This window comes from Aptenodytes forsteri, unplaced genomic scaffold, assembly GCF_000699145.1.
Source record: "Aptenodytes forsteri isolate BGI_AS27 unplaced genomic scaffold, ASM69914v1 Scaffold185, whole genome shotgun sequence".
NCBI lineage: Eukaryota > Metazoa > Chordata > Aves > Sphenisciformes > Spheniscidae > Aptenodytes > Aptenodytes forsteri.
The window spans coordinates 167966-182715 of NW_008796214.1; the positions used below are offsets into that span (position 1 = coordinate 167966).

The following is a 14750-nucleotide window of genomic DNA, read 5'->3' on the forward strand; positions in this document are numbered from 1 at the left end:
TCTTTCAGAGGCATCTTGCACGGCTCACCGAAGTGCATTTTTATCAGCCAGAGGCACAGACATTTCCTGGCTCCTTTGGTCTAAGAACCAGATACAAACGTCACAACGCATTTTTCAATTCAACCAACTTTTATTCCTTTGACCACCCACATATCTTGGGCACCTTAAAATGCCTGAGTTGACATTCGCTGTTCTGCTTTTCATTTCAAAATACAAGAGGAATAGCATAGGGCCCTATTAAAAAGAACAAAGCCAGAGAAATTTGTGGCAAGGTTGTGAACCTGGCAGCTGATTTCACAGTACAGCCAAGGCACAGGATGAAGCAAGAACTGTTAGGAATCATTAAATGCTCTTACCTGTCCTGCAAAAAGCCCACACACGCCAATAATACAGAGAATGTTAAATACAGCTGAGCCTACGATGGTTCCAACGCCTACGTCTCCTTTTGTGATAAAAACACCTGAAAAACAAGTTCAAGGCAAGCTGTGTAAATTGGAAAGAGCAGAATTTTTCCACAAAAAATTGCAGACCTCACACCCCATTAATGAATCTAAAGGCATGGATCAGTTCTGCCAGTTTTTCTTATATTTAATAGGACAACTTTCAGAGAACGGTACTAGGGTGAATAAAGGTAGCAGAACTTGCTTTCTGAGGGGACCTGGATAGTCTGTCTAATGAAAACCAAATACCTTAGACATGTTTAAGTCACCAGCCTCCTGGTCTTGCGATCCAACATTATGGCAATACACATCATGAAAGACAGTAAGCTCCGTGGGAGCAGCTGGTCAGATACAAATCTGCAGGAAACTCTCCCATAAGAAATCCCCTCACCAGTACTCTGCTCTTCCCCATATCCCCCATCCCTACCGGCTTCAACAGGCAAGTAGAAGCTTGAGCTGGAGCTGATTCAGAGCTGCCTGGCCACTAGCTACTTGCAAACTGAATGATGCCTCTCAGGATGAGTTATGGGGCTACGTTACAAGCTCCTTTCAGAGCTCTTCTGTCAAATTTGGTTAAAATTGGCCAATGAGGTTAATGGTGAGGGAGACGAACTGACAAGACACATGCATCATGGTACTGCACAAAATTCTTTCCTTAGGAAGTCAGCCTAAAAATAACACTCCATCTCCTGCTAGCTGTCAGTCTGTTTAAATTCACCATTTGCTTTTAACGTTCCAACCGTATTTATCCGGCCAGCGTAGTTTAGATATTTTTTTCCACTTTATCCTTTCCTCAGAAACATGTTACACAGAAGCAGTCACCCGCCAAGTAACACTCAGTATCTGGTGGATTACACCACGGCAAGATAATGATCTGACCATTAGGGCTTCTCTAAGCTACCTGAATCTGGTTTTATTTTCACCCTGCTACTGCACTATCCTTAACTGGAGTACATCCCCAACTTGGTCCAAATTAAGTTCCTACATTTTGAGGCTTTACTTGTGTAATCGGACTTCTCTACAGAGTATGCAGCTTTGCATGAATTAATTTGTGCTCTGCATCTGATAGCTGTGACCGAAATAGAATTATCTTCTAGAGAAAGTATCTAAGCTGAGAATAATTCTCCTCAGTGATGGAGAGCCCACCTTAACGTCCCAACCGCTGCTCTGACGATCACCTACCAACAGAGACGTGGATAAGTGAAACGCAAGAACACTTTCCCCTTGCGCCAGGTAGTATACATACAGCATCATTTTATAACAGCTGACTGCAGTCCCCTCTTAGCTCAAGGCTGTTGAAGGACCACACGAGTTTCCCGGGTTTCACACGCTTAAGGACTGCTGAATCCCTTGATCACACTTCCCATAATCAGAGTTGCTTTGGTAGTGTGATGCTCTGACCAACTTGTTGCTGTGAGAAAGCATTTCAAATCCTCTTCTCCTCCCCACTCTGGCTTTCCCAGATGGAAGTGGTGTTAGAAGACTAACCAGAGCGGAGGTCATAGCAGAGAACCTGCAGCTGAGGACACAAAGAGTTTGCCTGCGTACCAACCCAGGAGGCTGGAGGTGCATCCTTTCACGCTACATCCTAGAGACGGCGTGGCAGATAGCGTAGGAGGGCAGATAGGAGGGGAGAAGGCTGCACGTGCAGAGCTCAGCGCTGTGCAGTTTGGCTGTGCTACAGCGAGGTAGATTAACAGACAGTTAAGGTGAACTGCCTACTGGCCCTGGTTTGATGGGGTCAGATCAAACCACTTCCAAGGCAGCCCTGCTGTGGGACAATGGCACTTTTTCAGAGATGCTTCATCTAGCGAGGGTTCCCCACAATTAGTCCTATGTGTGCCCACGAGGGAAGGGCCAGATATTACAATGAACGTTACAGGTGCTTAGCAATCCCATTTAAACTCTGAAAAATAGCCAGGGAAACGCGGAGGTTTCAAGAAGCAGCAGCAGGTTAGTTACCTATGACAGATGTAAACAACTCAGGAGCAGAGCTTCCCGCTGCCATGAAAGTTGCCCCAGCCACATCTTCGCTAAGATGCAAGCGCTGCAGAAAAACACATCAGAGTCATTGATTACAACACCGAGAGGCTGAAGGAATTCATCTAGAAACGTTAAACTGTCCACCAAAAGGGGGAAACTGCCAATACGTATAAAGTTTTATGTTAATAAAGTTTAAGCATAGGGGAAAAAGTCATCACAGGCATTGACTACTTAAGTTAGCCTCTCCTTATAGAGAGGGCAGGTTGTGGCTGTGATACCTTTTACAGAGGAAAGAGCAGTACTCTGGACAACAGCGAGGCAGTTTCACCAGTCACAGCTCTTTGTCTCCTCCATGACCCCAACAATACACACCTTATCTCATCTACTTTGGCCTGCAAAGGGCAGGGCTGGAGCTCAGGCTTGGTTCACCCCCAGCCGCCTTCCCTGGTATCATTTCAGCCTTGGACATTTAACCTCTCCTTGCCCCCTTTTCACTTGGATCACCATCAAAGATACTTACCTCCTACAGCCTTCCCCTAGCAGTGCCCAGGGACTATCTAAAACAGGGGTTCATGGAAGGGAAAGGACCCACTACTCTAATGAAAACTTCATCGGCATATGCTGTTTCCAAAGATTTACTTGGCTAATTACTTCCTTTATGTTTTCTGCATTCCTACTGCTCCATCTGCACAAGTCACTGTTCGGCAAACGCGACAAGGCTGTTAAAGACCACATGCCTTGCTGGCACCTTCCATGGTTTAATGAGTAGCTAAAAAAAGCCACCCACCGCCATACAGCCATAAACTGCTGAGTTGTTACTACGCAAAGCTGGCATGCTCATGCACGTGCGAGTCAGTGGCTGCCATTGTATGAGCAAGGGGAAGACAGCTGAGGGCGGTGGGGACGTTTCACTAGCAGAACTGGCTGAAGCAGCACACCCAGCCTGGCAGGACGGAGGAGGCCTTCCTCTCCCCTCTTCCCTCTGTAGCGCTGCAGGGTTTCTCTGCAACTTTATCGTTACCAAAGTACATTTGCACAGAGACAAGAATTGCAGAAATCCTCCCACCAACCTTATTTGGATTGAAGATCCCACAAAGGATATCCTAGGCCCGTAAGAGAAGGTAAACTCTATCCACTGACCAAACACATATAACAAAATTTTGTACATATGTTACGGGGACAAGGAAAAAGGAAAAGATGTGCCCTCACCGGGAATGCTTTTTAAGCAAGAGATCACGGCATCGCTGCACTGCTATAAAAGCTTGTGGAACCTGATGAAACACAGCTTTATGGAAAATGATTTTAAATAAGATGAAAACTATTGTAGAAGAAGTTCATAGGACCAGAAGTAGATCCCCAAAGACCAGTTTCTTCTACAGGATTCTCTATGGAAATACAGACACAGTTATCCTACAATAGTCAGTCTGCAACTTGATGGTGTCTTTTGAAAGAAAAGACCATCAGCCAAGGAAACCAGCTGTGCCGGACTTTCTGTGGGGATGGTTTAATTTAAAGCTATAGTAGGTTCCCTCGAAGACAGTTCCTAGATAATTTATTGCAATGCATATGACAATTAAGTTAATACAATAGAGCAGAAAATACAGCACCCTATGTAGGAGGCAAAAATATATTCTCTGGTATTTGCAGACAAATGTTTGCAATTGACATATGACATTAGTTGCGTCATGTAAACACTCTGTAACACCAGTAACAGAGAGTAGCTGGGCAAACACAAGTACAAGCTGTTTTAGAAAACAAATGAAAATTAGGGCTTTATTTTAAGCACATCTGAACTAAGACAGAATGTGAACATCTACCATAGCAAGTGTTCTGGAACAAATTCTCATCTCAACACACACATTTGGGAGTGCAAATGCCTTGTTGGTTTAACTCAACAACCGCTTTCCAAACTAGATGAAGCTAAGCCAGAAAAAGGGCATTTATTTTAGAATTAGTGCATCTAAACTGTGAGCAACTGTAGAATAACTATTGTTTGATCTCCAAGACCAAAAAAGCCTTCAGGCAGGAGGTTTGAATTCTTTTGTGCTGGATACAACAGTAGGCGGTAGTCAGATTACTGATGGTAGATCTTAAGTCAGCAGCAAGTCATTACCATTTACGGTTGTTTGCATGCTAAGCGCATTACATGTACTGCCATACCCAGTACAACCTCTTAGATGTGAGTTCCTGCAAGGGGCTCTCTCCCCCCTCCCTCTCTCTTCTCTATTATTTTTTGTGTATTCACAAACAAGTGAACACCCTTTCTCATCAGGTGATGGAGGAAGACTCAGCAGGTGGTCTTCTCCCTCACAAAGCAGCCCTGGGTCTCCAAGTCAGTCTACTCATTTCACGGGGTCTTTATGTGGGGAGAGTATTGGTTGGTGTGAGCAATGGTTGTAGCACCTCCTGTCATCGGGCAGCGATAAAACCTTCCCTTTCCTAGAAAAATAGGCAAGAGTGGATACTACCAAAGGCTGCAGAGGCCTTTGCGAAGTGACCCGAGCCTTTTCCCACGCATTCTTGAGTGCTAACATCAAGGACAAACCACGAAAAGCTGGATGTTTTGAAGACAAGCCATTCTGGACTGATAAAATCAAGAGTAGTTGGATCAGGAAACAGGAATGTGTATCTCCTTTGCTATCATGTAATTACAGAATTGCTTAATTATGCATAAAATACATAAATAAAAGGACTTGAATGCCCCCAAAGGTCACCTATGGGGTGAGAAAAAACTTTTCTGGGAGAGAATCAATTAGGAGCAATAGGAATAGTAAAATTCTGATCCATTTATATGGCCCATTTTGATAATAGCTAATGACAGTATCTTTCTTCTGGACAGTAACTGCTTAATACAAGTATGCTAGATCTAGTGTTCTATCGCTAAGTTTTCTCTTTCACACAATTGAATAAAACTTGTTGTTATTATCATCTTATTTTATTGGTGGTGTTGGGTAACACAATGGTTTAGAAGCATTAAAGCACATGAGTTGTTGTTATGTACCATTGAGAAGACAACAAATAACCAAAAAGTAAAGATCTGGTCAAGTGAAAGTAGCCTTCTAGGACCCAGGGGCTTGTAAATACTATGTTAAAGTCACAGGGGGAGGGTGTTTGCTTTTTAGACATCAGATGTCTGCACAAACCCCAACACATCTGAGAATTTGTCAGAAGAACAAATGGCACCATAATTCTGACACTTGTACCTCTATAACCAAGCTTCTGGGGCAGGTGGAGAGATGCACAGATCCTGCACCTATAGAAAGCTAATGACAGTAAAAGGAGAGAGACTTCTGCAGCCTGTGAGCCTCTCGTTTATGATAACTAAGTTTGCCACCGGTAAAGTTAGAAACCATTAACACCGGCACGGTGTTTCCTACCATGATTTGTAAGTACAGTCAAGGACCAGCATTTCTACTGACCAGTGCAGGAAACAGAGGTGCAGAGAAGCAATGGAGCTTGTCCAAGGTCACTCAGGGAGTCCATAGCAGAGCTGTAACAGGAGCTAGCGCTCCACAGACCCAGATCAGACCTCTGTGCCATAAGCAAGGCCACTAATCAAAATACACTCATAGATGAGATTTAATGAGTGCTCAGTCAAGAGAAATAACAATCTCTCTCAATCTCCTGGCTCCACCTGTGTCCCTCTGGGTGGCAGGCCTGCCCATGGGCATATCCATGTCACTGCAAAATACAAGCCTGTCCTGGACACTGCTTACTCAGCTCAGGTTTTGTTCATCTACAGTGACCTGAGCTGGCCTTGTAGACCCATGTTTCCCAGCAGAGTTCCCTTGCTCGGGAGAGGGGAGGTTAAATAACTCAGCATGTCTACATCTCCAGCATCTCCCATCCCTACTTCCACATCAATGTCTCTGTTTCCCCCCATCCTGAACCTTGCAGTGGCCTTCCCTAGATTCAGCCCTAGAGAGCGCAGCAACTTTGCAGGACAGAAGCTCCTGCCTTTTGTTGTTGCCCTTCAGTTACCTTAATACTTAGGCACCAAAATAGTGGCATTTCCTGGGGACTTTTTTTTTTTTATGATGATGATGCAAAAAAAGCTTGTTTGGCAGGGTACTGAACTACAAATATCAAGTTAGTTTAGAGATAACTTCCATCAGAGCTGTCAAATGATTTCTCCTGCCGTCTCCCACACCTCCTCCCAGGACCCGGCACAGGCACAGCCCGTTCCCTGATGAGCAACACTTACTGCCAGGCATCTCCTCCAGCTGAGAGAGATGTCTAACTGGCAAGTCCAAACTGTATTTTCTATATGCAAAGATTTCATTGCCCGAGATTGACATTGGAGAGAGCTCTCAGCCACTTTGGGCACATGGTCTGTGTTCACCCTGTAGCTGTCTGAGCTGATTTAGGCTAAAATGTACTTCTTGTCTTCTAAAATTTCAGCATGCCAACCTTAGCAAAAGAGGGACAGAGTCCCTTGCAATTGCTGGAAGTGTTCAAGAGCTTCTTTACAGCTGACCTAGCTGCCCCTACTGCTTTACAACTTATACAAACACAATGCAAGGTATGAAACTCATGACTTTGAAGGCAAGGTACAAGATCCACGATTTCTACTGGGGTAAATCACCAGAGGTGTTAATTTACATCAGCTAAGGGGAGGGCCTAGTGTTTTTCAAGAGACATCTGCAAAGACACACAAACACAAAGCAACAGGAGCTATCACAGCATGAACGGCTGGAGCACCTGGAGAGCCATCAGCCTGTGAACTCTTGCGCTGGGCACAAGCAAAGCCGAAAGGCCCCGGGAAGCAAGCGCAGTGCACATCTGCAGCGTCCTGAACCTAAACCAAGACTTCAATTCTAACCAAAGTCCAAGCGACCAAACCCAGCTCTGGCATGGGTCTGCTCAGGGCAGTCCTGCTCTGGCTAGGCAGCACTCCCTGTCACTGGCTGCACCAGGAGCCGGCAAGCCCTAACGTGAATGCACCAGCAGCATGCAGGTCCTTTACCAGCCAGGCAGCAGGAGCAGGAGGGAGGTACAGCACCCCGGGTCCCATGGGGCCAGGACCACAAGCAGGGGCAGGACCTACCTCTCAGGCAGCCGGTTGAGAGCTTGGCATCTCTCCCTCCCCTGGGTGTTTTTTTGGTTTTGTTTTTAAAATACCAACACATCTAAACACTCTTGTGCATTTTTTCTTTCCCTGCCTGATGCTTGGGAGGTTTCTAAGTTTTAAGTTATGGTATATGAAACTCCGAAACACCCCATGGATCAGTATTTCCATGCAGAAGTCAAGAAATAAAAGGTTATCATCCCAGGAGAACTGAGTGACATGCCCGAAGCCATAACTGAACGAAAGCGCTGCTCCCTACATGGACAATGAACAATGTCCCAACCCTTGCAGTCTCCGATGGCTGGATCCTACCTCAAGGGCAGGGTTTCTCAGCCAGAGAGGCAGGAGCACGTCAGCAGTGAGCAGCAGAGTACAGGACAAGCTAACAAGCTCTGCTGGGCTTATTACCCGGAAACCTGCGCTGCAGCTAGCACCACCAAGGAGCCTGCAGCATGGAGCTGAGTTTGGGAATCACTGATCTAGAGAACATGTTTTTCACTGTGTTATAAATTGCCTCCATTTTTAAGAAGTGGTATGATGCGTATATAGGAATTGTTATCTGAGAGGTGACTGCTAGCTTTAAGAGGGAGCATCAGCCAAGTTTACCCACGAGCAGACTCCCAGCCCATCTCCTGCAAGTGAGAACACAAAGCTGAGTCAGCTCACACACACAGTGTTGAACAACTAAACAAGAAGCATGGGGAACGCTCTAAGACAGTAAATACACTATCATCATGTTCTGAGGCACGCAAGGAGAACTGCTGTTAAAGCAGCACACAAGCTTAACTAACATCTTCTAATACTTACTTCGCAAATCTTTTCCAATGAAGGGACAAAGAAATCATCGCAGACAATTGCCAAAGCATAAAACATATACACAGCCTGCAAAAGAAAAGAGAAAATGTTGAGTCTGGGGATTGTCAAAGCAGAAACAAACCGCAGCTTCCCAACTAATCTTGGGTTTGTTTTGGTATATGCTTTAATTAAAAAAAAAAAAAAAAAAAAGAACTGCTGTTAAAGCAGCACACAAGCTTAACTAACATCTTCTAATACTTACTTCGCAAATCTTTTCCAATGAAGGGACAAAGAAATCATCGCAGACAATTGCCAAAGCATAAAACATATACACAGCCTGCAAAAGAAAAGAGAAAATGTTGAGTCTGGGGATTGTCAAAGCAGAAACAAACCGCAGCTTCCCAACTAATCTTGGGTTTGTTTTGGTATATGCTTTAAAAAAAAAAAAAAAAAAAAAAAGCTCTTGCAAGAAGAATTCATGGGGCTCTGTGGGATTTAATAGAAAGATCATTAAGTATTTATCCAAAAGTTCTTACAAGCTATCAAAAGCTGCCAACATTTTATCATCATCATACTACTTTTTTTTTTTTTTAATTCTCTGGATATTGCTAAGCCACACTTAAATATTTTTGCCTTCCTTTTTCTTTCCCCCTGTTGCACAGCGCAACGCTTTTTTATGATTGCATTCTGTGAAAATCTAAATCCTACAGGAGTAATTTTTGAAATGCTATTGTTTTGAAAAAGAGGAAAGGAGCTTGTTTTCTGTGACTGAAGTGCCCTGCCACGTGATCTGGGATCCCAGTGATAATTCTTGCTAAACTCCACATAGGAACAACTTTCAAATGACTGAAATCCAACACGAGACTTGAAAGGACACCTAGCAAATCAACTCTTCAATTTCATACAACAAGCATTTAATCTGTATTTCTGTATTATTAAACAGAACATGCTAGGGCCTGATCTCTGCCCCGACAGGTAAATGGTACAGCGGGGCTTACATCCATGCAGCTAAGCTCCCATCCTCCTCAGGGAGGGTAACCTGGTTCATATTGCCCAGAGGGAAGGATCTCTATCCCCTGCCTCGACTCACGTCCTGGCACTGGATAGGAAAATGCTCGTTGGCATAGGGGAAAACCAGGTGAAAAGCATGCCAGCTACCTAACAGAGCACACCGTCACAGCCAGGCTTGCGCCCGTGTCCTGGCCCGCTCTAGTTTACTGGCATAGACATATCCGAGGCTACCCAGGCTACTCTTGTACCACCTTACACAAACTTAGGCATGTGGTAAAGGAACAGAGCCAGAAATACGGAGAGCCAGAGGAATAAGGGCATCACCCAAACAGGGTAGCCCTGCCTGCGTTGCCCAGAGGACATGCTGTAAAGAGGAGAGCTGCCCCTGGAGTGCTGTAGCAAAGTTTTAAAGCCAAGTGTCCTATGCAGTGGGGGTAAGTGGGAGAGAAGAGAGGACAACTGCACTTCTGAAGACCTGCAAGACAGGCCAGCACTCACCCCTCGCAGCACTCCTCGGTGTCAGGTACGCAGCATATCTATTACAGCTGGCATTCCCGTAGGAACTAGAAAACAATCTGTCTGCAAGTGCTACCAAAAACCTGCCACAGAGGGAGTCTGTTACCATCTTGGATCTCGTTCCCAGCAGACTGCAGTATCGGCAAAGGTTTATTTATTGCTGTGTACTTGTGAAAGCACGCATGCACAAGAGAGATCCTTAAATTTTGGGCATGTAAAGAGAGGTGAGGCTCCGGGCATAAGCCTGGAACAAAATGAACTGCAGCAGCTGTGTCCAAACCAGCTGTGTCCAAAAAGAGAGGACATGAAAGACTACACACAGTGAAGCAGGACAGATGAGCACCTGAGCTCTCCCTCTCCAATTCCCCCTCTGGGAGTTTGCTGGCCACCTCTGGCAAAGGTAGGACCCTGCGAGGGGCTGCACCCTGTGCTCAGGCCAGCAGGCTCACCGTTCCTGCACGTCAAAGGAAATTATGTCCCCCCACATCACCGTGCAGCATGAGGTCACCGCAGACGGACACACACGTGCTGCTCCGGAGCAGTGCGTATCGTTAACCACAACAGCAAACTGAGCATCACCGCCAGGTTTGCATGATGCACAGCACAGCCCGAGGGCTGGCTTACAAGCATTACAGTTCCACAGTAGCATCTGTATTCCCGTCCTGCCACGAGTTTACACCCCTTGTCTGACTTGATCATGTAAATCCCCCTCACGCTGGAAACGTATATCTCCGTAATATTTTGCTAGGTTTTCAGTGCGTGTAGTTGGTTGTTTTTTTTCTTTTTTTTAAAGATAGAGCTTCTCACCTGGAGAGCTACCTGTACTGCGCCTGAAAGCAAACAGCCCAAGAAAGAAGTAATTTTGGCATCTGGTCGAATAAAGCAGGTGAGCACGCATCAAAACCCTTTCTTTTTCACAGTATCACTCACAGGCATTACAACATTATTCATCTTTCCACTCCCAAAGTGAGACAAAACTACTTTAAAGTTCAAAGATGGCTCCATCTTTTTGTAACACCTGCCATGGACCATTACAGAATTATTTTTACAAGTAGTGTAGTTCCAGTGAATAACTAGAGCTGAGAGAAGCGGCCAATATTTGTAGAAAAACAGCGTCTTAATCCTATCGAAGCACAGAGTTATCATCACCAACAGATCCTCCTGCTTTGCTTGTCTTTGAAGTTTACTGTTGAAGCTCGGGTGATGGGAGGAGACCAGAGTATTTTTTTCTGGAGGGAAAGCAGCAATAAAAATGGCCTCTGAGTTTCTGTTCTTGTTTTAATTTTCCAGGAACAGGTTTAAATCCCCCCCAGCCCCCCAAAACCCCAGATTCTAACTTGCCAGAATTTAATTACAACTTTGCTGCAAAAAGCCAGTAGTTTCTGTGAAAATCTCAGCCTTGAAAACTTTTTAAGCTCAAAAATAATTCAAGTATATATTTTCCAGGATTAGAGATAGGAATTTAATCATAATGGATGATTTTAACACCATTTTGAAGATTCAGTGCTAGATTTGTCACTTAGGACAGTTTCTGTGCTCCTCTGTCACTACTCATAAACATGAATAAATGTAACTTACACTGTATGAAACTCTTACACTGCAAAATGGCCCAGAGGACCACGAACATAAGCAAAATTCCAGGCCTACAACTCTGCTGGGTGCAGCAGAGACCTTGATCTTGTAGGAGGGAGCACTAGCTGCTGACATGATACTAACAGATAACTGTATGAACAGAGATAAAGGAAGCAAATGGCTCACAGACATTGTGCATCATAGGAAGAAAGATCAGAAAGAGCCCCAGAGAGTTACGTGGCCAAATCCCATTGAAATACAACGGATAGCAGGTGCCCAACTTCAGCCTGGATTTTTTGATCTGCTAATCATATTAACCTGCAGTGGTTCATGCCATCATTTCCCTTCCCAAATACACAGTAATGCCTTTCAAGAACACTAATCTGCACATCATCATCCCTATAAATTGAGCGCATCCTCTATATTTGACATAATCTATAGTCACAGAGTGCAGGGCATCATATGGTTGCTTGGGCTTCCTGCAATCTGCTGCTGTTTTGGTAGCCAAGTTCTCCCAAAGCGGGGCAAGGTAACGGGGACAGAGAGAAGACAACAAACCAAAAAAGCACACGCTCAAAAGCCAAACTAGGTCACTTCAGCATCTGCCTCCACACGTGGCACACATGCACGTGTGCATGTATTGCCTCTTGTATGTTCTCACCATTTTTAGATCATGTGAAGTTACTGTATTGTATGCGGTGCTCACCAGAAATATGATCAGTCTGGATGGACATCAGGTACAAGATGTTCATCAGCTTAAGTTTAGGAAAATCCTTCTGAGAGTTTTTAAATGAGCATTCAAATGATGCGAGGTCTGCACTGTCTCCAGTGCAAACAAGAATGGCAAGGCATATCCATGTCCTGGTAACCACAGGCAGGTACAAAAAGCTACATTTCATTGCGTTCTGATTTTTAGAGGGCGCAACCACAACCCAAAAAGGTGACAAGGGAATTTTCTTTTGTCCACCCATGCTTACGCATTTGTAGGATCAGATACAAGAGAAAAGGCAAAAGGGGGACTGAAATGAGTAAGGAGTAGAAAAAGCGAATGTGAAAAAACTGCCATCATACTTTCTCTAATCCTCTTGGAGGTAGCGGGCAACACCGTGCTGCTGTGTCTGCTGAAAACACTGAGCCAAAGCCTGCTGGAGTCAGTAAGATTATTTTGGGTGATTTCAGCAAATTTTAACACAAGGCTGATAGAACAGATCATGCTGAACCCACACTGACTTATATGCTTTAGCATTTATTTTTAATGATCTCATTGTTGTCACAATTCTGGTTTTGGCTGGGAGTCTTCCCTAATTTTATTTAACTGGCTTGAGTGCAAGACAGTATAGAGTGTCAAAATCTTAAGTATCTGCCTAGAAAACAGCTTCCTTCACAAACTAAACACTGGCAACTACCTTTGGTAAGTGAACACGAGGACAATAACTGTTACTTCCTTCAAAGTTGCTTGCGGTTTTTTTGGTGGGTTTTTTTTTTTCATTTTTTTGTTTTTTAAACAAACACCACAAAATAAGGTTTAGTGTTTGGGCAAGCAGGAACACAACCAAAAAATTTAATTTTACATCGTCAGACTCGTAAAGATGGAACCCAGACACCAGTCCAGGCTATTTTATGTGGAAAGAAGGAAGACAGCCAGCATCAGGGCAAGCAAGTCTGTTCTGTATGTCAAATGTGGGGAATGCAAACAGCATGGCTTTAACATTTTGCAGCTGATGAGGTGGTATCAGCTTCTATCTAAGTTAACTTGAGAATTCAACAGAGCCCCATTGCTTCTTCCTTCAACATACGCAAGTTTGTCCTCGCAGGCACCATGGGGGCAGCAGGTTTAGCACAGGTAAGGAAGCAGCAGGGCAGCACTTGCTGAAGCCTGTTCCACCTGAACACAGCCACTGGGGATAAAGGCAGTCGGGGGAATGTGGGTGCGCTAGGGGCAGAGCTGGAGTGAGACGTGTAAGGGCAACAGGGGACAACGTGATAGACAGAACACAAAAAGTAAGTCTCAGCCCCAGCATCATTTAGTTGTGTTCAGCTCCAAGTGAAGACATGGAAGTCTATAAACAGGCAACCTACTTAAAAGACACTCTTCCTCCCCAGAAGGACATTAAAAAATTACAAAAATATAATGGCCCTGCATAAAAGGATTATAAATACCAGATTAAGTATTACATTAGGATTGATTTTAAAATGATGATTCTAACAAACAAGCATCACAGAAGTAATTGCTATCTCTGCATCAAAGCAGATTAAATATCTTACTTGAAATACATGTCCATTGCACAGTACATAAATGATAATTTTTCATGTTTGTCCAGCGGTCCTTTGGGTTTCCTGTGCCAGTCTTCATACTCGGATTAAAACTTGCTTTACTGAGCTAAAGCAAGAAGCTTTTCATAAGAAAGCTTAAATGCTGTAGGAGCCAGCAATTCCCACAGCCCTGCCTTCTTCCCAAGAGAGCCGGGAAAGGAAGAGGTGACTGTCCCCGGCTGCTCCCCGCGCAGACCTCCTGCCCTGGGCAAGTGGGCACAGCCAAGGGCCATCACTGAAACAACTGTAACCAAGCATGAGGCTTTCCTCAATTCCACCTGCATTACAAAACTATCTAAGACTCCATTATTGAAGAGAAATTAAAAAACCAAACCAACCAAACAAGGAACCCATAGAGTCCAAAAGTTTACTTGGAGCAGCAGCCTGTGGTATCATGATGTGCTCAGCAGCAAGCTGTCTGTATTGTGCAGCATCGCTAAAGCAAGCACGTCCAGGGCACTGGAAAATCATCACCCTAACGAGACAGCTCTGTGCTGTAGAAATGAGATGCGGCTGGTTTTTGACTCGGTGCAGAAATAGATAAAGACAGGATACATCCAGAGTGACCTACATTTTCTGAACGGCTTGCACAAGGGAGGCAGGTGCCCCGTTGGTGCAACCCGTTCCCATGGCTACGCTGAATGATGGCAAACGAGAAACGAGAAGCACGAGGGACTGCTAAGCGCAGACACCACTCCTTCACCCCTGCTCAGCATGCAGTGCCCTAGCTCTGCCTCGGGAGGAGCTCAACCTTGACCACACACATGCGCAGACTCTTCACACCGCCAGTGCAACGTGTCCTGGCACTACATTCCAGATTTGCCTGGAGAAAGCTGGGGAAAGGGGAACCAACGATATACTGTCAAAAAGACTGGCATAACACAGGGATCAGGGCAGAGCCTGCAGCTGGACAGACAAAGGCTGAGCAGCGATGGGGCAGGGAGGAAAGACAGTGCCCATCCCATTGGGCTTTTCCAAGGAAACCCACAGCGATACCCATACCCTCCTTCCTCTGCTGTCAGCAAAAACCTCACAAATTACTTGGCAAAGCA

The 14750-nt window shown here is 44.8% G+C and overlaps 1 protein-coding gene across 1 annotated transcript in view; it reads right to left on the reverse strand.

The window, feature by feature from the left end:
* SLC24A3 (solute carrier family 24 member 3) overlaps positions 1-8364 on the reverse strand; it is a 64893-nt gene extending 56529 nt beyond the window's left edge. The window contains exons 1-3 of the mRNA XM_019474428.1: positions 8299-8364; positions 2403-2487; positions 357-460 (exon numbers count right to left, since the gene is read on the reverse strand). Of these exons, the coding sequence (XP_019329973.1) occupies positions 357-460; positions 2403-2487; positions 8299-8364 (255 nt within the window). The remainder of the gene's footprint in view (positions 1-356; positions 461-2402; positions 2488-8298) is intronic.
* Positions 8365-14750: the final 6386 nt, after the last annotated feature.